General features: G+C 41.8%; 1 protein-coding gene across 14 annotated transcripts in view; it reads right to left on the bottom strand.

Moving 5' to 3' along the window:
- Nucleotides 1-23,651, bottom strand: part of Ptprt (protein tyrosine phosphatase receptor type T) — a 1,059,888-nt gene that overhangs the window by 677,802 nt on the left and 358,435 nt on the right. For all 14 annotated transcript variants that reach the window (XM_063248334.1, XM_063248323.1, XM_063248321.1 and 11 more), the window contains 2 exons: nucleotides 13,917-13,998; nucleotides 5,443-5,558 (listed from right to left, as the gene is read on the bottom strand). In XM_063248334.1, coding sequence (XP_063104404.1) covers nucleotides 5,443-5,558; nucleotides 13,917-13,998 — 198 coding nt within the window. The remainder of the gene's footprint in view (nucleotides 1-5,442; nucleotides 5,559-13,916; nucleotides 13,999-23,651) is intronic.

Here is a 23,651-nt window from a genome sequence, read left to right as displayed (position 1 = left end):
CAACACGAAGTGATGGGCCTCCTTATCTTGTCAGCCCTGGTGCAGCTGACATGTAGCCGACGGGCTCCTAGAACAAGAGCTGTTTCCTGCCAGATCAGGGTATGTTCCCGCTCCATTGCCTGTGATCTGTCTCAACACATACATGGCCTCTACTGAGATCTGCACAGAGCATTTGGACACATGGCCTCATTTGTGAGATGCTTCAAGTGTTACTTATTGTATAACCCACCAATGAGCAAATCCTCTGCAGAGAGGGCTGGTAGGCAGCTCTACAGTGGGGTTGACAGAGGCTGCTCTGGGGTCCCTCAGGATTTCTCAAACAGAGTCCTGTCAGTCATGTGCGTCAGTAGAACAGGAGGACATGCACGGAATACTCTAAGCACCCTTATACAGAAACATAATTTGATGGCAATGACAAGGCTGTGGAGAAAGCTGAGGGAACTAGAACGGTGTCCTTGCTGGGGACTGCCACTTCTGTCAGAATGAGGCACCTGCCCAACCACAGCAAGCATTCCTGCCAGCCTTAGACTATTCATGGTCTGCAGAAAAGTGACCACTTTCTCTTTTTTAATAGCATATGTTTGTATGTGAATTAGTTCTCTATGTTCATTTTATAGTATCTGGGTGAAACAGAAAATGGAAATGAAAATCAAAAGCGTACATGTTCAGTAATGACAAGTGTATTCATATTTGTTTTACGATGTTATATGTGTATATGTATATATGTATGTACATAAGGATGTGGATAAATTATATATGTATGTATATGAATATGTATATATTATATATATACATCCTTCATAAAACTTAAAATATTGCATACATTTATAAATTGTTCTTTTCATTTTATTATATGCTATGAAAATGTTATTAAGTAAAGTCTGTAATCAGATATTTAGTTGCTTCATTTCAGCATTTACTTACTTAACCTCTCTTGCTGGACATTTGGATTCTTCCTAGTTCTGCATCCTGTTGAATGTATCACAGGTACATTTTGATCCCCATTCCTGGTTATTTTCTTATATACTACTAACAGTAAAATCACCCGTTGGGTGAATATGCACATTTAAAATTTTACAGAAATGCTGCCTAGTTATTTTTTGGAAGAGACATACCCACTTACACTTCTACTTTATTGCAGAGACAAGTCTGTCAGTGAAGTCCCACTTCTTTGTACCTTCTTTCTAAAAGAGCTTCCAAAAACTGTAAACCACTTTGCATACTGGGTGTTCTACTTTAAATACACACCACTAGTTCTTTGAAAAATCAGTTGAAAACTGAAAAATTTTCAACGTACCATAAGGAATTTTGAATGAATGCTTTTGACCGTAGACCTCAGCATTTACCTCAACAAGAGATCAATCTAGCACGAGAAGAGCTTGTTCAGAATATTTACTATCCCTCTTTTTAAGCCTTTCCCCTCAAGCTCTAAGATTAGTCTGGCTCAAGAACAGGTGTTTCCACATAGGTCTTGAGCAAACACTTGCACTGTAATTGCATTGAAAGCCAACAGTAACAAATGGAGTCTCTAAAGATCATATGAAGTTTCCAGGAGGACACAAACTAGGGATGTGGGGTGGACTCCTCTTTAACCTAATTTTTGATCTGAAAACACTTAAAGAAAAGCAAGCTACAGAGTTGTGCTTTGTGAAAAGGGAGACAAACACTGTCTACATGATACAAGGGGCAAGGATTTCTCTCAAACTATGAGTCCAAAGACTGCTTTGGAGCCACTGCAGAAAGATAACTAATTTTGAAAACTAAAACTCTTTTTCTGACTCACAGTAATAGATTAAAAAGTTCCAATCTTTGATGACATAATGAGATTTCCTGGCTTATGGTGGAAGTTATAGCAGGAAATATCATTACTAATGCCTGGACCAGCTGCAGAGGTCATGGGGTTACTCTTTTGGCCCTAGTGTGCCCATTTCATGACCATTTTACTTGCTTTGGAAACTCAGACTGTCACCCCAGCAGGTCTTCCAAAGCCTAGGTGCTGGATCAGCACAATGCAGTGCCTCGTGAGAAACTGCTAGTGTCTTGGCCTATCTCACATTAGGACTATCGCCATCTCCTGGGTGGCAATGTCTTGACAGGCATCTCCTGTTTTGTAGAAAGATGCTAACCTCTGTCATGATTAACGTTGTATCAACCTGAGACACAGGCTGTCCAGCTAAAGCATCGTTTCTGAGTGTGTCTGTTAGGATGCTGCTGGATGAAATCAATATTTGGACCAGGGGACCCAGCGACAGAGGCTGCCTTCCCCAAAGTGGGGGTGGGGGGCTTATCCCATCTTTCCAGGATATGACTAGAACAATAAAAGGGCAAGGAAGGGAAAAATTTTCCCCTTTGCATCCTGTCCACCTATTTGAACTGACCCACTGGTCTTCTCCCCTTGAACGGGAGTTTACACATCAGCCCCTCTAAATTTGTAGTGAAAGTGCATCCCCAGTTTTCTGGGGTCTTGGGCTTACAGACAACAGCTTCTAAGACTTCTCAACCTCCATAACCCTGGAAGCCAGTTCTTCATAAAAATCTCTTTTCGTGTGTGCACTCATGGCGGGGGGTGGGGACGGGAAGGGTGTGCTATTGGTTCTGTTTCCCTGAAGAACCCTATGACTAATACAATCTATTTCCAACCATACTGTAGTGTATAAGCCTGGACTTAGCTAACCACGCAAGCATTTTCCAGTGAATACGGTAAAAATATTCTCCTCAATATTCCCTGAAATACAGATGAGGGAGACAATACTTTGGGAGATTTCCTTGGAGAAATAGTTATCAAGTATATTCACTCACTAGCTATGCTTAAAGCATCCCAGGATGGAGATAGATTAGCAGAAAACTGGGGACCTCTGGCATAGCTGTCCCCATCGGCCCCCTTGCCTCCCCTCCCTTGCCCAGATTGCTTTCACACAGAACATCATTATGTGGAACAGGGCTATGAAACCCACTTGTGTGCCCTCAGTAAGACTGTGGTGAGGACGCCGTTCATTACATCACACAGTGTTTTCTTTATGAGGACTCCGGGGAACAATTCCTGTCTGCCCTCTGTGTGAACAACAGTTAGAATTTTCCAGAGCAATTGGTTTGTGTTTATCTCGCAGACATCATGAACTGTATATCTGACAAGTTTTCTTTATTCCATCGCTGGCTATGCTGCTGTGGGCTCTGCTTGTGAGCCACTCATCAACAGGAGGTGTGCAGAAATGCAGTTTTTGCATTTCTATCAGCCTCAGTGTCGCCTTCCCTACCATCCTGTCTTACCTCGCTTTTAATTTATGCTGTCTTGTCATGTTTTATATCTCACTGTAAGCCATCTGAAAAACGTTCTGTGAAATAAGATTTAGTTTACATTGAAAAGTAGATAAATAAATAATAAGATGTGGAAGAGCTGTACACTGTGTCTTTCTATCAATTTTCCTCAAAACTTCCATTATGTTCTGCTTTGACATCCTCGCTCTAACGGATCTAAGGTTTAGGGCATGCAACTCAAAACGTTAGCAATAACAATCATAAAATAATTGAAAAACACAAATAAAGTCACTCAAAATGTTGCGAATGTCCCAGTTCATTCCCATGACCTCACTGAGGCAACGCCATTGCAACAGCAAAGCTTCTTGGGTCCAAGCTGTACTTCAATGCTAATTGTAATGGAAAGAGTAAATAACACTACCTGATACCAGAGCAGCTTAGAAGGAGGAGCAGACTGCACTCTTTGCTGTGGTGTGGTTCTGTTTGCTGCTCTGCAAACTAGCAAGAAAGAGCTATTAGTCCCTAGATGGGCTTTTTCTCCCCCAGGAAGCTTCTAACTGCAGGAAATGGGCTCAAATTTAAGAAGAGAGGCAACAGTGTGAACTCGCATCAAGGAGTCCATAGAGCTATTTGGGAAAATGAGCACATGAAAACACATTCACCATCTTTAGTCATCAGGGAAATGAAATTTAAAACCACGGAGAGCTACACTCACCTATTCAAATGGCTAAAACTGAAAAGATTGGCCATAGTGAGTGCTGGTGATGCTGCACAGCGAATGGAACTTCTCTAGACTGCTGGTGGGAATGTAAAACAGTTCAACTATTTTCAAAAATAGCTTGTCATTCTTTAAAAACTGAAACATCATCTACCTGGGGACCCAGCCATTCCATTTCTAGATGTTTACACAAGAGAAATGAAAGACTATGTCCACACAAAGATTTGCACATGAAAGTCCACAGCAATTTCTGTGTAATAGCCCCAAACTGCAAAAAATCCAACAGGTGTCTACGAGGAGATGAATTAATAATAAACTGTGGAATAAACACAATGCACTATTTCTCAAGGTTAACTAACTAAATAAAGTATAATCAACATATATAAATCTCAGAATGTGTACTGTGGAGGGAGAATATATATTGCATATATTATATAAAATTCTAGGTCATGTAAACATATAGAATCAAGAAGCAGCAGTGGTTGCCTATTATACACTGGAGTGGAGAGAGCAAAAGGGAGAATTAAAATGGGAGAAAGAAATTTGAATTATACCTCGATAAAGCTGCTTCGGAAAAATTATTATTTTGGTAGTACTGGGAATTGAACCCAGGGTCTGTATTGTCTTTTTTTTTTTAAATCTTGAGACAGAGTCTCATTAAGTTGTTAGCTTGCTAAGGCTAGACAAGAACCTGCGACCCTCCTGTCTCAGCCTCCCAGCACAATGGAATTAGCCACAGTCACATACAGCTCATGGCTACTGTTTTAAATTTTATGTTGCCCCAGGATTTGGTTTTTGTGTTTGTATTGCCAAGATATGCTAGTGGTACTACAGTGCATGTTCTAGTCCTGTGTTCTACACCGCACCTTTACCTCCTACCCAAAGAGATGCTTTTTCATCTTGCTAATGAACTAGCATCAATGAATACAAATAATAGAAAAAGAAATTCAAACTTAAAATACCTTCCTGATGGACATCACTGATGGATTCATTTAACCAGAGAACAGACAGATTATTTGTTTCGGTGATGTATTCTGGAAGAAGAGTAACTGATTGCCAAGATGCACTGGTGAATCACTGTGTATATATAAGGACTATATAAATAATATCCATATTTTGGAATGTCACATATTCAGAATCTAAAATGCTCACTTTTCCTTATACCTGGTAATCTGGGCTTAAAAGACAAACTTTGTAAGAGTACAGTTAGGGTGAGTGAGTCATAACTTTTAGATCTGGGCTTTTTTGGTTTATCATCAGTTTGTCCATCTATAAAATGGGTGCACTGATGCCAATCTAAAAGAATTGTACGGAAGATTTAACAAGATCATCAATGGAAAGCAGTACCTAAGGAGCAGAGGTACTTTAAAATATCCTCTCTTGTACCACCAAACCCTTCATCATATCAGATAACTTCTTCCTTTACATCAGGAAGAACCAGTAGGAGTAGACACTTCCTCCATTCTTACCTGGAGCCAAAGTTTGTCATGCTGAGACCACTTCCCACCAGCGATGCACTGAAAGGTAGCATTCTGCCCCACGTTCACCTCGACGTTTTGGAGTCGCAGGAAATGAGGTGCTTTTCCTAAGACAGAAACCAAAGAACACATGAGGATTCGACAGCTCGCATCCCTCCCCTGTCACGGATGGCAGCTGAGGCTGGGCACTGGGCAGCATGGAAAGTGTGGCCGGACAGAGGCCTGGCTCCGTGCACTGCTGATGGGTCACATGCAGGCAGGCACCGAACTCTGCACTCTACATACATCACCTCACCAAGACTCACAGGGCCCCATTTCACAGGACGGAAAACTAAAGCTCTGAGGGCTTCTACAGCTTCACAGTCACACAGCCAGAATGGAGGCACAAATCCCACTCACACAGACCCTCGAAGTCCTGGGTACCAGCTACTGTACGATACTATTCTATTAAACTCACACATGCACCCTAAAACCCATCCAAATTGATTGTTGTCCTGGAGGCTGGCACCAGATGAAAGATGGAACCAGAGAGCTCAGAGTTAGGAAGACAAAATATTGGAGTGCGGTGGGAGGAAGATCTTCACCATTTAAGGGTCTTTCATGCTCCCTGAGAGGACAGAAATACTAAAGCTCAAGGAAAGCACTTTTGGCTTGAGGGTCTGCACGTGACCTCAGTGATGCTGCTGCTAATGAAGATGAGGAGAATGAAACGTGGAGGATAGGAGAAAGGAAGAGAACACGTGTAGCCATCAGTCACTGGGTGCTGCCATGGGACAGGTGCCACTTGCAGTGTTTGTGTACAGTAATTCATTTAACTCAACGCTGCTGATGGTGGTACTACTCTATTGTATGCGAGGGGACTGAGATACAGAGAAATCCAAAAACTTCCCCAAGGTCACAAGAGCCCACAGTTCAAGTTCTTGTGACCTTTCCCAAGGTCACAAGAGCCTCTGTTACCTCTAAGCAATGGCACTTTCTGAGCAGGAGTGGATGCTGTGGACTGCCATGGCAGCAGAAAGGGCTTTCAAATGAAAATCAATGTCTCTAGGCAATCAGCCCTAGATTTAAGCATGTTTTATATTGGGTAATTTGGATTCACCTTTTTCCTTGTTTGCTCTCCAAATTCCACCAGTGTTAGTTCTGCATCAGCTGACCACCTGTGACCAGGAGAATGAGTTTCCTCATTGAGCACAGTAAAAGATCCCTACCACTAACAACAAAGCCACTGATGAACATGGCCTAAATCACCCCAGAATGGGACCCAGTGGAGAGTTCTGAGATGACCAAAGAGGAGCTAAATACACAGAGAAATAAATAGTAACAATAATGTCATTAACTGAAAACTCCTCCAGTGCCGAGCACTGTGATAAACACTCTGCATGTTTTATCTAATTCAACCTTATCACACCGTTGTGAAGCAGATACCGTTGTCACTTCCCTGCTAGAGAGCTGGAAGCCAACATTCAAAGGAATTTAATAGTCCAGAAGCTACACAGCATCAGTGAAAGACAGAAACAGAACTCATTTTAGTGCTATCTGAGTACTGGCGATTAAGACAGGGCCACTGGCCAGAATCTGGCTCCCAGGCAAGGTTACACTGACTCTCCAGGATCCTCTCTTTGCTCCTAAATGTTTTCGAGTGACCCCTTCCTTGTTTGCTTTCTTGCTTTGAACGAAATTTGTCTACCAAACTATGTCACCACCTGTGAAGCTCCGCAAAAGCCCAGGACCTCAGTGTGCCCAGGCACACTTGCTGGGAAAAAATAGACACCTTCTGCTCAGGTTTTTACACTAATGACAACAGCTCAGAGACCCCTACATGCTCCCTTCAGGACCCTGTGGCTAGAGTGGCTTCCAGAGTCCAAGGCCCAGCGAAGACCACTCCTAGAAGATTTCTCAGAGTTTAAGATTCCTGCATCTAGTCAAGCTGACAAATGTCATGCTGCTTTGATTGCCTGAAATTGTTTTCTTTGGGCTCTCCTGTATAATTTTATAAAGTTATTTTTGTAACTATCAGTTCAAGTCAATGCTTCAGGAAGGAACAGAGTGAACCTTGTAAATCAAAGCACGCCACAGGTTTGGAGGGGGGCATCCACCCCACGGCAGAAGGGTGTATAGAATAGTGGCTCTGGGCTGGGAATCTGTGCGTGAGGTTTTACAAAGAGGTGCTTTTCCCTTACTTTTGGGACACTGAGCAAACAATGAGACTCTGTGACATATGCGATTAGAGATAGATCTGCAGATCAGTGACCCCTGCTTGTTCCTGACTCCTCCCCACTTCTCCTCCCAGCACAGACCCTTTGTCTTGATTCTTTCCTCTCCAATCCCCTCCTCTCTCCCTTCTTAATTCAGAATTCTGATGTTTAATAGCCCCTGGTGTTACTATTCTGGGGAATCACTGGTGATGTACAGCAGAGATGTCAAACCTGTGCACCTACAAGAGCTAGACAGTTATATAAATTAATAAAGTGGCTCTGTTGTAAATCAAAATAAAAGCCACACCTCCTTGCCCCATCTTTGATTTACCCACTTTTGACAGAGAAGTGAGTAAAATAGACACTTCCCTATGTAAGAAAAAACAGTGTGGCAAACACGGTTGTATCTGGGATCTGACACCACCCCAACACTGGGAAAGCAACAAAGAGTAGTGGGGGTTTGAGAGAGCTGCAGAGGCCTGGTGTCCCCCCAAAAGGGGGGTAGCTGCTACTTAAAACCAGCAGAGGGACAGAAGAAAGGTAAGAGTGCTTTCCCCAGAGAACTTCAGATATGTGAAATCTCTCAATCTAAAATCATGACTGAATTTTTTTTAAATGCCATGCAAATTTCACAAAATACATCAGCAGGCGGGCTCCATTGGTTTGTGGTTTCTGATGTATTGCTTTTGTATTAGTCACCTGTAATGATTTCTGTTGGCCACTGTTGCTTTGTCTGGTCTCATTACTGCAGTGACATCCTATCCCTCCATGCACCACACTGTAGGGATCCAGGGAAGGGGAGCCTTAAATCCCAGGAAATGGTCTCAACCAGCCTCTCCTCACTCACCACTCTCCTCATGGGTCTTCACTCTTCTCTGTGCAATTTGAGGCCCAGTCGCATCCCTGGCTCATGACAGATATGTGTCTCTGGGATCCTCCTCATGCAGACCTCTGTGGCCCTCTTTGAGCTCTTTATCTATTTTTCCCCCTTTCTCTTCACCCTCACTCTGTTCTCCTCTCCATTTTCTCCCCCCATCCCTCTTCAGCCATGGGAGAGGAATTACTCCACCAGCTCCACATCATCAGCCTTTAGCCAAACACAGCTGACCTCCGTACCCAGGCCAGGCACCAACTGCAGTTTTAAACATCCCCTTGCTCCCCCTCTGAAACTCAGCTCCACAGAATAGGGTTAAGAGAACACTGGCTGTGCATTTGGGCCAAAATGCTGGTGACATTTAAACTCCTGCAGATGTCAGTGCAGCATCTGAAGACGTATTATTGTGCCCTTTATCTCGCTCTTTAAACCTGACAGAGCTCAGTAGGAAGCCACACAATTGAAGATAAAGCTCGGTACATACAGAAGAAACATGTTGCAGACGCTCTGTGGGCTCAGGGACATGGCCTGCAAGGTTGTGACGGGAAAAAAATAGATTTAAAGAATTCCAAAAGTCAACTTAGGAGTTAGAAACTTTGAAACCAAGTGGAAAATTGTGCTGACATTTATCGTACACAGTTATAACTGCTGAGGCCTTGCTAGTGGCGAACACTGAGAAATGGCGGCAATGGTAAGTATTGGCTAAAATACTTTTGGAATAACAAAAAAATGTTAAATGGGCTATAAAATACAGGCGAGAGATTTTGGGGCAGTAACAGAAAATAATTACTGCTAAGCCTTCCATCGCACTGTCCGTCACTGCTTTGGGAGCTTTCAAGCAAGCATTGAAAGTCGCAATTTCGGCTCTAATCCAGACATACTGCAATTTGCAAATCAGACATTCATCCCCCCCCCCCTCAAACTTCTGGAATAATTAGCTTCACTTCTTGATAAACTCTTGTCATGTGTTCATGGAAAGCATGCTTTGAAAGACAGACTGGAGAATTAAAAACCAGAGGATTTAAAGGAAATGCATACTTTTCAAGATAGTTAAAATTTTAACGATTTATGAGTAACATCACAAATATATTAATGCTAAGTCTGATGGTTGTAGAAAATACTTTCACTGTAAATAAAAGGCAGGTCACAAGCAACTATGTTTGCATGACATTTAATCTCATGAGCAGCGCCTCCCAGGCCCATGGTCAGCACCCCAGGAGCCACCATACATGCTCAGCTCTCCCCAGACTTACACTGCTACCTTCTTTAAGTAGGAGGTCTGGAACCTGACTTCTTTCATGCTTTGGTCTCCCAGTCCAACTCATTAAGTAAGACAGTGCCTGTATAATCTGTACTCTAGCCACCACTCACTGTTTCTGTGTCTCTTCATAGCACAGCCTACCATCTGTTATGGGCTGAATTGTGTCCCCTGCCAAATTCCTATGTTAACACCCTGATCCCCAGTGCTTATAATGTGACTAATTTTGGAAAACAGGGCCTTAAACAAAGTAATTAAGTTCAAATGAGGCCACCGAGTGAACCCTAATCTAACCTGACTGTGGTTATCAGAAGAGGAAATTTGGACACACAGAGAAACACTCAGGAGCACACACAGAGGAAAGGCCATGTGGGGGCCCACTGAGAAGGTGAACATCTGCAAACCCAGGAGAAAGGACTCCCAAGAAACCCAATTGTCCATACCCTGACCTAGGACTTCTAGCCTCAAACTTTAAGAAAATACACTGCAGTTGTTTAAACCACCCAGATTATGGTATTTTATAATGGCAGTCCTAGCAAAATAATTCACCATCTGTTGTGTATCATATAATCACCTCATTACTTGTTTTGTTTTCATTCTCTTTCATCTCAATGGAAGCCTGTGAGAAAAGGGAACAAAAAGAGAACACACTCCCATGAACCTAGTGCCCGGAATTAACCACATGCTCATTAAACACTTGTTGGCTGATAAGTGGGTGATAATTCACCACTCTGGTCCACCATTTCTTACATAGTTCCAGAACTTTCTTCATCACAGTTCTCCTCCCCTTTGCTATGTTTCTTCAGTTCACTTCCCACAGAGCAGTTAAGTGATGTCATGCCTATCTCCAACATGATTTCTCTGCACTTAGATGAACATAGAAACTGTTCATGATGATGCTCAAGGTTGTGAGTGTTCGGGCCCCATGTTTACTTGGACCCCTTTCTGCTTGGTTCCATCTTCTCAGCACACAAGACACTGAACTACTCCCACCTCGGGTCCCCTGCACATCTATCTCCTCAGCCTGAAATCTTCCATCCCTAAACCATTGTACAAAAACCTCCTTGCTATGATTCCAATCTCAGCTCAAGGCCATTTCAAAAACGCCTCCCCAGACCACTCTACCTGAGGGGCCCAATCTTAGTCACTCGTATTTACTATATTCACAGCACTTGTCCTATTTTAAATTACTGAAATTATTAATATAAGTGACTCATTTAGTGCCTTTCTTCCTGCTACCATTTTGTGAAGTCAGCACCACGCGCACAAGGACCTATCTTTTCTGTCTTAAGTGAACACTTCCCAGAACAGTGCTTGAATGCATAGCACACATCCAATAATCAACTTATTGAAAGAAAAGATACAAAAACTCATGGGTTAGGCATGGCTTGAGCACTGGTCCTTGGGAAAGAGACTCTACTCAACTCCACATGATCCATGGGCTAATACACATCCAATAACCACATTTTCCACATATAATTAAGTGAGATTTTCCTAATTCTACCCTACACTGTGATTTCTAGGAAACTTGTTCTTAAGCCGCCAAGTAATTGAGGTTGAACTCAGCAAAGCACATTATGCAGGAATAAAGCCAGGGCCACGTCTTCCTGAGTTATATCCCATGGCCCATTTGCTGGGTAACTAGCTCTCAACAATTCTATAACCAAGCAATCCATACTCCTCAGCAGGAGGAGGATGAAACTGTCAGAAGAATCCTAAATTCACAGCAGCAACAATGAAAGGAAGAGTCCAAGAGGAGATATGAGATTCTGGAGGTGGAAAGGCATTCAAATGACATCCAGAGAACACTCTTTCATGGAGATTTATCAGAGAGAATGGAGGTTTTTGTTACTGTTGTTGTTCCTGTAGAGACGACTACAGAGAGTGCTACAAGGTAAAAATACAGCTTTTACCAGACTGGGAAAAGATATAGTAAAAAGGTTAGGTGTTATGGCAGAGGTAAAAATTCCCACTAGAACACAGAGTTCTGGGACCCAGGGAGAGAAATCTATGCTACGTTCTGCTAGGAAGAGCCAAACATCATATACTGGAAAGCCCAAGTCCAAGAATCTAGCACAAAGCTATGAAGAAGGAACTCAGGTACTTAGATGCTTCATCAGGATGAATGCATACCAGGCCCTGATGAAGAAGGAGGCTTGTCTTAGGGACACTGCCCCAAACTGGGGCCAGGCAGGGCTAAGGGTATGGTTAAAGGGACCACAAGTAGAATAGACATCTCCTGACAGTTGTCTTAACCAAAGAACATTCTTTAGCGGGCAGCTGCTGCTAACTCCCAGTCAACAGGTAGGGAGATGCTGTGTTTAATCCCAGTAACGAGAACTCATGACCATATACATTATGTAAATCCTGCATACCTGGAGGATTTACAGCATCCTATTCACATGAAGTCTAGTTCAGCAGTGCTATTTCACAAGCATGACTAAATGGATGAACCCATCCAAGAAAGTCTAAAAAAGGCTTAGGAAGTAACCCAGAGAATATGGACTTTATGCCGGAGTGCTGAAGAGGCTAGGGGACCTCAGCCTTCCTGAGAAACTGACTACTTTCTGGGGAGAAGAAACTATATAAACACTGTCTGAAAGTTGGAATTCATCTCCAATTCTTCCACAGAAGGTGCTCAAAGGCAATGAGTCACACTATGACATTCCAGCACCAGGAAGAGGGAGATGTGGTGTTTGAAATCCTGATAAATTCACTGCAGCAAAGTAGAAAAAGTCATTTCAATTAAAGCAACATGGATGTGGCTGAGATGAAAATATCTCCCATATGAAAGGTTGACAAGGCTCCTCAGGAAAACACATATGATGTCTCTCAAAGCAGAAGCAAGTCACACCATAGCCCACAGCACAAGAGCTATGGTTGGACCCTTCAAACCATGCAAGAATTTTATCCCTAAAGTCATTGGCATTAAGTGGGCGACCACCTATTCCAACTGTGATGTTTAGAGGTGGGGTTTCTGGAACACGTGTAGGTTTAAATAAGGTCATTAGGGTGAAGCATTTATGATTAAACCCTGATGTCTTCATAAGAAGAGGGACAGAGCTCACACAGAGACATCCACTCCCTGTCTCTTGCCATATGATGCTCAGCATTGCTCCAGGACTCTGCCAGCAAGGTCTTCAGCAGATCTGAGCCAATGCCACTGCCATGCCCTTGAACTCTAAAACTGTGAGCTAAATACACCAATTTTCTTTGCAAAATTACTCTGTCTCCAGTACCTCTTTATAGTAACAGAAAGCTGACTAACCTATGACTCATGATCATATCAGGAAAGTGGCGAGAGGTCTCCTAGGTTACTGGAACTAGGTGACTGCCTAAAAGTCGACAGGAATCTCCAAAATGCAGAGTGCTGACAAACTGGGGGGCCAGTATCACAGCTGCCTTAATCCCATGCATATTCCTTTGATTACAGTCCCTGGAACAAATGTCTCTGGAAATGATGTCATCACAATCACCTTCACTCACCACTTGCTACCTTTGATTCAGTGGGGAAAAGGAAACACATTCAAGTGTCTTCAACTAAATACTACAAAGAGGCAACTTCAAGGGGAAAATGGATGGATATGGAGGATGGTGTGCTTTTGAGTATTTTTGACACTGTACCATAAGTACTAACCACTAGCAGAAATCTCTCTCTCCGCCTACATGGAGCTGATGAGTATATTTTAAATTATTTTTAAAGAATTAATAGATTTAGCGTACTTTTTCTTGAGGAAGAACAGTGTGCTAATTTGCTCAGTGTTTTGGCGATGTTCCTTTTTTTTTTTAAAGACAATTGCACAAGATTCTATCCAAAGCCCTCTAATTCTTCCACTTCAGTGGTCTGAATCCCACTAATAAACAATCAGGACTTCAGACTCCTTTAATAATGGAGAGAGATTCAAACGAAGATGTTTTGCCATCTCTGCAAATTCCTAGAGGTGTTGCCTGTTGAACAGGCCAGCAAAATTATGGATTTATTCAGGACTGATTGCATTGGGTATGTAAGCATTTTTGAAGGATTAAAAGAGAACAAGTGAGAGATGTTTGTGAGCTGAATGAAGAGGGGAGGTGCAGCCTCCTTGCTATCCAGTCTGGCATGGAGCAAGGCTGCACTGGGGGAAGGGGACAGACTTACTGCACGGATGAGCAAGGACTCGGACCTCATCCACCGCGATGTAGCCAGGATGACCCTTCAAAGAGACGGATTCAAAAATCACCTGCAACACACAGGGCAGGAGTCAATTTTGCAGAAGCTGTTTTAAGCATTCGTTTTAGGTGAGTACCCAGCCCTTAGTTCCTTTATGTTTCAACTTCTCATCAGAACCAACCAAAGAACCCCTTCGTCAGGACAGTCTGCTGCCCTGGCAGTTGACTTCATTTTTAAAAACAAAGGGAAAAGACCACACTCTGGTGACTAGTGACAGAAGTCAGCCACATGGAACATTTTTAATGGATTTCAGAAATAACACTTACATGTGGGAAAAGCAACCTGAAGCTGGACCAAGGACCCCAATTTGCACCGTTTTCATTGTGATTTTATTTGAGGCACAGGGCAAAATCGGTTCTGAATCTTCCAACCTGGTTCTGAAGAATGGGGAAGATGCTTACCTTGGAAACTCGCATGAGCCAAGGAGGTTCATTCTGATTTAATTCTACATTCCCAAGTTACATACTCATTGAGTTTCTTAATAGCACGTCTTAAATAAGAAACCACCTACCTGTTGGTATCCAGGGACAGCGGGCCATAAGTTCTTTCAATTCTTCACTGTGACTCTAACCTCGCTTCTTATTAAAAACTTCATAATTCAGTTAACAGTTTCTCTCTCACACAAGCTTTATGTTCCTGTAGGGTATATGAATAGCTTCAAGGGTAACACCCTTGAACTCCCTAATTACAGGTGCCTTTACCTCCATCCCATTGCAACTGCAACCTCCACCTTACCTTTTCCCACTATAAAACTTGGAAATTCCCTTTTTCTATATTTTGATATAATTTTGTACTCCACAGTGCATTCCCAACTCACTTCTCTTTAACCTGCTTTTTGGGCTTGCATGCTATCTGGAGCTTTGCTCTTTCAGGGTATATCCACACACCTGGGTCTTCTGCTCACTCCACAAGTCCATGTTCCCCCTACCATGTTAGCTAACACGCATACAATTCTCTACATAAGCCCCGATGCCTTTACATCTTGAATCCAACACTGCTGAGCCTACTGCAAATCTGTCTTCTCCATTACTGTACCCCCATACAAATGTCCCCTTTCAAAATCCACCCATCCAGTTCTAGCAGACAGCACATCTTCAAGAGGCAAGAGAACAACAGAGGGGCTGATTTCTAAAGTGCGCTTTACCCACCTAATCTTTTCTTATCCCAACAGCAACCTCTTCTCTGCAGGAAATGCCAGTGCTCTTGACTCTGATGCCACACTGCATTTTCTGGTTTTTTGGTTCTCTCAATTTTCTCTCTTTATCCTGTATCTTCAAACCATCTCTTTCATCCTTGACCTTGACATATGTAAACACTTGGACTTCTTTTCTTGAACAACATCCATTTGTAATAAGCTTTCCTCTATTACTGACAGGTATGTTTCAATGACCCTACAAATTCTCAATAATTAAATAACAACTTCCAACATTTCTTTACTCTGTCTTTCAAACCTCAGCCTGCCAAATAATTTGGATTTTGTTTCCAACATACCCTCCAAAACTCAGTTCCATGATAGACACCAGCAATACTCTAATTTCTGAGTCCAGTGAATATGTTTTTCAGACTTTATCTTGCTTTGAGATGGAAGACAATATAGTGCTTGAGCAAAGGATCAAAATGCCTGGATTAGAGTCTTGGCTGTGCCACTGACTGGTGTGTGACCTCGGGCAAGATACTTTACTGCTCTGTGACTCAGGTTCCAGCTATAATTACAGCATCTACTTCATTGCATAGTTCTTTGTATTAAAGGAGTTAATGCCCTACTTAAGACAACAGAATTTTCTCAACAAATGTCTTCTCTAATTATTACTATTTAACTACTCTTCTACAATTGTCAGTGTTCATTACTTCTTCTCTTCTGGATCTCCCTCTTATTTGAGCTCAGAGGATGTTTCACTGTCATGGTTTTTCTCATAAATCTGAAACTGTTCTACCACCAGTCCATAGACCACTTTTGCTTTATCACTGTTTCGTTTCTCCTTGACAATAGTTAATAGTAGCATTTGTTAAATCTGCCCCATCTTTCCACCCCTTCTATTAGGATGGACCTTCCATAGCTGCCATTAGTAGGTCAAAACCAACCAGACATCAGTCTCATTGTTCTGGCTCAACCTACCTTCAGTTTTTTTCTCTATGACCTTGACAACCTTCAAAACAGATCCTTTCCCTCATTCTTTTTCTCCTCAGTTTAAGTCAAGACCGTAGATGAATGGCAAGATGTGTGATGAAATCATCGGGAAGACCTCCCTGTGGAATCTTTTTGTGGCTTATGTGGTCCAGATCTGTGGATTCAAAGCTCAGTGATCTCAGTGGGACCTGGAGCTCTAATAGGTATAACAAATGAGTAGGAAACTGTTGGAGACAGCGGAAATGGCTGTGAAGAGGCAGCTTCCGTGGTGGTAGAAGATCTATCAGTAAAGTAACATGAGGGTTCCTGGAAATTATGTGAAGTGATTGGGCATGACAATCACACAGAACAAGGCAGCTGCTTTTGCACTGTGGCTTATTAGAACCTGAACAACTACTTCAAAGATAACGACGTGCAATATATTAACTAGTGTTAATGTCCTGCTTGTTTTTTGAAATTCTGTATCATTTCTATCCTTTTTTCTGCTTTTATTTTTTAAAAGAATAAGACATCAGGGTCCTTCAGAAAGAATTAACAGACAGAAGTGTGCAGGAGATAGGAAAGCTTGCAAAAATATAATTCTGGTAACTGCCTTATCCTTCAAAAAGGGAAGTCAATAGAAGGCTTTTCTATAAAGAACTACATGTCTAGATATATTTTTTAATAACTCAAAGAAAACCAAAATCAAAATCCTTAGGGAAAAATAAAGAAAACTAGAACATAAAAAAAATCAATACATTTAAAAATAAATAGCATGAACAGATTCAAACTGTGTAATAAAAAATGACAAAAGAAAAAAATAATTCTATTTTGACAATAAATATAAATGAGTTAAAAAAGAGACAATCTCCAAAACTGTCTAAATAACCAAAGTCTAATTTCATGCTGTAACATAAACACCTAAAACAGAATGGCTTAGTAACCCAATCAAACAGAAAAGGCAAAGATGCCATGTATAGTTATAAATAAATATATATTATATGAATATAGTACAACATGTTATATTACTAATGCATAATATGTGGTGAAAAATACATGTAATGTAAGGAATAATGTATCAGAGGAAGTGAAATTTCTATTCAAATGCTCAAGGATTTATGAAAAGATCATAGCACCCCTGTAATCTCAGCATTTGGGAGCAGCAGGAGGATCTCCATGAGTTCAAGGACAGCCTGGGATACATAATAAGTTCAAGGGCGTACATAGTGAAACCCTGAACTACCTAGCAAGATCCTGTTTCAACACACCAAAGAGAACAAAAGAAAAGAAGAGATCATAAACTAGACCACAGTATAACTTCAACAAATCTCTCAAAGAAGAAGATTATACAGGTTTGGCGCTATACACTTTCTAATCAAATTTACTCAAACTAGAAAGTAATTACAAAGTCTTAAAAACCAATTTCTTAAAATTATACAATACCTTCTTAATAACTATGATGTCAAAGTATGCTTTGTATCTTAACAAAAATCTAAAATAAAATTGAAAGTCAATGACAAGCTAGGAACAATGCTTCCAACACATATCCCTGCTAACAGGAATGTATCATTTTTTGTGTGCAAAAGACTACTGAGAATCAAAAAAAAAAAAATAACCCTACAACAGAAAAACTGAAAAAATGATTTTAGCAGGTAATTCACAAAAGATAAAGTGGAATGGGAGTTATCTATGAATGCAAAATTTTTAAATGGCACAGGGAAGACTCAGAAAGTGCCCCAGAAGATACCAGCAGCTTAGGTAGAGATGATTGCCCCATCACTGTGCAATGGTGTGGGTATTTGAACCACAGAACTCCCCTACCCATGATCTGGCCAGCTCTAGCTCCTAAGGACAGATACCACAAAGACATGAGAGGATGGTAGGACCCTCTGAGATGCAAACACCTGGCTGGGAGTTTTGAAGACAGACAGATGTTGATCTTGGCCAACCACACCTCTAGGGAAACTCAAACCAAGGTCTCTGAGGACTGAAATTCAGGACCAGGGAGAGAAGGCACAAGGGAGTAAGCAGGGAAGCCTAGAGGCTACTCTAATGTTGCTATCCCCAGAGGAAAGGTACACGCCAGTGACACTTACAATGGTACATGGAAGGAGAGATCCTGCACATAGGTACCAGATTAGAAGACCTCAGCTGGGAATCTTTACTTCTCTGAAAAACATTCTTCAACCCCAAGGCTCTCATGTAGACTTAACTGTCAGCTGCACATGGACCAGCTCTGAAATCTCCTAGGAAACCTCCTGATGCAGGTGCCGGAGAAACAGACTTGCACATAAAGGTGCAAAACTCTCTCCCTGTGAATGAGGAATTGGGAAAAGCCAGTAAAAATTTCCCAAAAGGATCTCAAAGATGTTCACATAGCACCGCAAAAAGATGGGTTGTGTGCATCATGGTAGGAAGGTGTGGGCACACCGGGCTATGATTTAAGGGCTCCAGTGTTTTATCCTCTTGCATTTCTTAAACAGAGAACACATACAACAAAAACTTCAAAGGACTGAAAATATTCTCTTGAGACAAAAATATTGCCTTAACAGAACTCTTAGGGAAAAGACCACATAAATTTTCATGGGAAAAAATGACTTACAGCCAAATTAAGAGACATTCTTTCCCACACCAGCCCAAGGAGGCCTGTACAAGATGCTGACGAGGACTTGGTGTTCAGAGGACTGAGCGGAAGGAATGGGAGAGGAGATGGGTGGGGTTCCGAGAGCAGGAGGGTAAGCTCTCACTCGGATAAACCCTGCTGAATTGCCAGTGACATTACTAAACCCCCGAGCGCCGGATGCCAGGGAATTCCTGAGAAAGGGACTGAGTTTCAAATTCAGCTAAATCAAAATTAAAGGAGTCCTTCATTTCAGGGATCTGCCTAGCAACAAGGACTGAATGAAAGGGGATTTATGTAGGCAGGTGAGACAGAACACAGCAAGCAGGTAGCTAGGAAATTAATAAAAGTTCTTATATTTTATAGTATTTTATAAATCTTGGGATAGAAAAGTTCAGAATCATTAAAAATATGAAATAGAGTTCTCATCACCTAGATAGAGATAGCAACCCCAAGCTTAACAGACATTCATTCAATCAGCACCTGCTTTCCACGGAGGAGGCAGGAGGGGCACAGGGGGCTGCTGAGGGACTTTCTTACCTGGTCCTGCTGAAGGCCCAGCATCAGAAAGCCTGGTAAGGTGACTGATGAGATTTGTGCTTGTCACAGAGCCACAGTCAAATTTAAGACTGTGAAACATGACTTTAATAAATGAATACCAAAAGTCTGAAGCCCAGCAATGATGGAAAACAAATTGTATTTAGTCCACAGAATCCTATGTGCAGGGCCAGAGCTCAAGTGAATTTTAAGACCCATTTTGCTTTTATCTTTGAGTCTTCTGGGATGTTCCCTTTGTGAACCACAGAACCTGTGTGTGCAGGTTTAAGTGTCAGTCTCCAAGTACACAGGTGCTTGGGCACATGTGTGTTTGTGGTCATTTAGTACACTAGTGGCTGTGTGTGTGTACATATGACACATATGTGTTTTTCAAACTGTTGCTCTCAACATATTAGTGCTTTTTCCGCTGCAATGCTTAGACCACAGTAGAATAATTCTGTAGCAGCCAACACAGTGCAAGTCAAAAAAAGTTTGCCAGATGAGACTGCTTATTGCACAGACCCCACAAAAGGCCTGAAGAAAGGCCAACCAGCAGTGTTTTTCCTTAAAGAAGGCTTCCTCCTTCCTCTTCCTTCCTCTTTTTTCTTCCTTCCTCATTTGTTCAAAAAATCTCTGATCCCCACTGGAACCTGGATACAATGCTACAAGTTTTCTCAACTTTAATCTCCCAAAGGACCCTTCATTGTACCTATGCCTCTTTCCACTTTCAAATGCAAAAGCTATGATTCCAAATGATGACAGGTACAGCCAACATTAAAAGCTAGAAAGCAGAAGATTCTCAGAACAGCAAGCTATTTTCCCTAAATACAGGGCACAGAGTTTGTAGCCAGGGAACCCCAGCAGGATCATGGGAGATTCAATTTACTGATAATATCCTCTACTCTAGAAGTCAGAACAGGCTGCCACCTAATTCAGGGAGCCACTATGCAGACAAATGAGAGGCAACAGGCTTGCCTCAGAGCGGGGACTTTCAGGAGCCAAGAAATTCTCCTTTCTCCCAAATTCCATCAGAAGCATGGCAAAGGATGGGTCTGTCTTCCTCCTTGGTCACTTTTCCTGCTCATTGTCCCTCGACTTGTGGTACCCTCCTGTGCCAGGTGTACCAGGCCTTCGTGGAGTGTTTCTAATTGGACTCCTAAGGCCTCCTAGGGCTACCCATGAGCCCTGGAGGTCACAGATGTTTACACTCAGTGATATAATGCAGACAGTCTAGGAACCAGGCCTCTGGGTTTTGGCACCAGCTTTGACAATGATTTGTTGCGTGCTCTTGTACTTAATTATCCATTTCTCCACCTTGGCTTGAACACTCACCTCAGAGTGCTTTCAGAAAACCATGGCCTGAAATGCAAATCCAGTCCACCATTCATTTTTTTACATAACATTTTCCCAGAACTCAGATACATCTATTCATTTACATATTGTCTATGGCAGCTTTCATGGTACAGTGTTAGAGTTGAGTAATGATAGTCCAACAAAGACTTTAAGGGCCACTAAAACAAAAATATTTTCTGCCTCACCTGCTATAGAAAAATGTTGACCTGATCCACAAATTGAAATGAACCAAAGCCACATGTGCTAACACACATTTTGTAAATCTGTATGGGGAGAGAGACCCTATCATTTATCATCCAAACCAGGGCTCATGATGAAATAGATGCTTTCAGCAATTTCGCCACGAGGAGGAAATCCAGGCTGTCTCAGGAAAACCAGGATGGAGAGCTCTTACCTATAGAATACCATCTCTATGTTAAGATGTGCACATGAGCAAAAGAAGTATTAGGTCAAACTTAGACTGGAGACAACAGATTACGTGTCAGTACACAGATTTCTCTCTGACTGCTCATAACCCCCACTGGGCTGTCTGCGCCTTCTGAAAGGGGATGCTCCCTGTAGCTTCTCCAAATTGTTGTGAGCCCAACCATATCATCCTTCACCACAGGGTATCTCAGAAATCAGTTGTTCTGTTTGTGGATCTCCCCAAAACATGCAGACAACAGCCTGTTCCTACATGTAGTGATGCAGGAAGACAGTAGAGGGGGATACTCTGAACAAAATTCTAAAAGCCCAAATGCTCTGGAACAAATCGTTTCACATAGTTACATAATTCGGTGGTAAACTTGAACCGAGTTATTCTGATGCTATTTACAGTCTTAATTCATCCTAGTTATTGTGCGTGTGTGTAGGCTTTGCTGTAGGGATATTAGTTCAGTACTCTTGACTATGGGGTGCTGCCTCAGAGCTTACTGGGGTGTTATGAAGCACGTGGTATATGCAAATAATTTGCCTTTTAAAATTCCAAACATTGTGAATTTTGAAGTATGTCTAACACTACAAGCTTCAGATAAAGAGTTATGGACCTGGTACTAATCTAGAAAACATGTATTGCACACAGGGGAAAGAGACAAATGTAGCCAAAGATATATTATAATGGTACCTCAGTTCATAATCTCAGTTCTCTCCATGATTCTGGTAGCAAACTGAACAGAACGAGAGACTTCACAAGACCCAAAGGAACACAGGCTGCACCGACCTCCTCAAGGCCTGGCTTTGTCCAGCTCGCTGCTGCATTCTCACAGCTGGCACTTGTCCGGCTCAGACAGGATGCCCTCACTAAATTATTAACAAATGGGTGAGTAAATGGGGTGAGTGAGTCATGGTCTGTGAAAACACGCACATGGCCACTGCCATCTTCATGAAACTTAAAATGAGTTCTCTCAAGGATTTGCTTTCTCTTTTCCTCTTTTCTTCTCTCCTCTACTTCTTCTTGTCCTTCTGTTCTCCTTCTAACTTGCCTTACTTCCTGCCTCTCTTTCTTGACCAAGGAAAGGCAGAGCAGAGAATGGAAAGAAGTGTGGCCCCAGCATGGCTATTTAGGACCCGCTCAAACAGCCCGGGAGTCATGGGGAAACGAGCACTGTTTGAGAGCCTCTGCTCCAGATAAACCATCCTGCAAGCCACTCCTCTAAGACTCTAACAAGGAATTCCAAAGTATAAATCCCACACCAAAAATAAGCAGGTCCACAGCTGGCAGTTTAGCTCAGCGGCACAAGCACCTGCCTGGCAACCACAAGGTCATGAGTTCGATCCCCAGTACAAAAAACAAAACAAACAAACAAATAAGTTCCATATCCAGAGACCACAGGAGACAGCTACAAGATACGATGGGAGCATGAGAATCAATGGAATCAGCTCAGCATAAAGCCAGGAGCCTTCCAGGAGTCAGCTTTGAAGTCATGGCTTCATCCATGCCCCAGGGGTGCTGGTGGGGCCAACACTTTCAAGAATTCCACTAGAGGAAGCTCTGTAGAAAAGTAGTTAAGAGCCTGTCCCTGCTGCCTACTGCAGAAAGCCACAAAGCACACAAAGTTATTAAAATGCGGCCAGTGAGACTAGGAAACTGATTTTTTCCATTTTACTCCATTTTAATTACTCCAAATTCAAATTTAAAAACAGATAATCCAGCTATTGGAAAATCTTTAAATAGCAGAAAATAGGTACATGAATCCACTTCTGCAACTGTGTATTATATGAAATCTAAATATAGGCCAGTATTTCCAGTGAAAATGTAGCATTTGAACTGAGATTTGCTACAAGTGTAAAATATACACTGGATTTTAAAAATATGTAAAGAGTGCAAAATATTTCATTAATAACTGATTACATGTTGGAAGTGATAGCATTTTGGACACACTGGTTAAGTAAAATACTATAAAATTAATTTTATTAGTTTTTTGTGCCTTTTTAATATCACTTCATAAGTTAGACATGGCTCACATTGTATTTATGTTAGATTCTACTAGTTTGAGTGTAGAACCAAACATAATAAGGGGCTCTACCTCCATGTGAGCTGGCTTCCAAGCTACAGTTTCACTATCCATAAAATGGCCATAATAGTACTGCCTCAAAGAATCTTTCTAAAGATTAAGTGAATGTACATAGACTATTTTTTATTGTGCCTGGAACATTATAAACACTAAACAAATGGTATGAATAATCATCACCCTAGCTTCACTGTTGTTACCATCATCATCTCTCCCCCACTTCCTAAAGTAACTCAGGAAATGTGCAACAAAAGACAATGAAGTTATTCTAAAAAAACAAATTGGAAGCAATTACAGAAGAAATGGAAATAGATATGGTCAAGATCTAGGTTAAGTACTGAAGGTAAGGGGTATTAAAATGTGATTTCTAGTTGTCAATGCAAAGGAAAAAATAAAGCATAATTATCTCATTGTTGTAAGCCCAAGTCAATAAATGATTTTGTTAGACAAATTATTACACAATGCAAGAGGACTGTACCCTGAATATAGGACTGGAGGACATCTAAATATCCACAACCACTGATCTGACCCCTTTCAGGTCTACTTTCTGTTTCAGA

The sequence above is a fragment of the Cavia porcellus genome, unplaced genomic scaffold (genome assembly GCF_034190915.1).
Source record: "Cavia porcellus strain 051 isolate PalLab524CR breed Dunkin Hartley unplaced genomic scaffold, mCavPor4.1 scaffold_5, whole genome shotgun sequence".
NCBI classification, from domain to species: Eukaryota; Metazoa; Chordata; class Mammalia; order Rodentia; family Caviidae; genus Cavia; species Cavia porcellus.
Note: the sequence above shows the minus strand (reverse complement) of the source record. Positions and strands in the feature narration are given on the sequence as shown.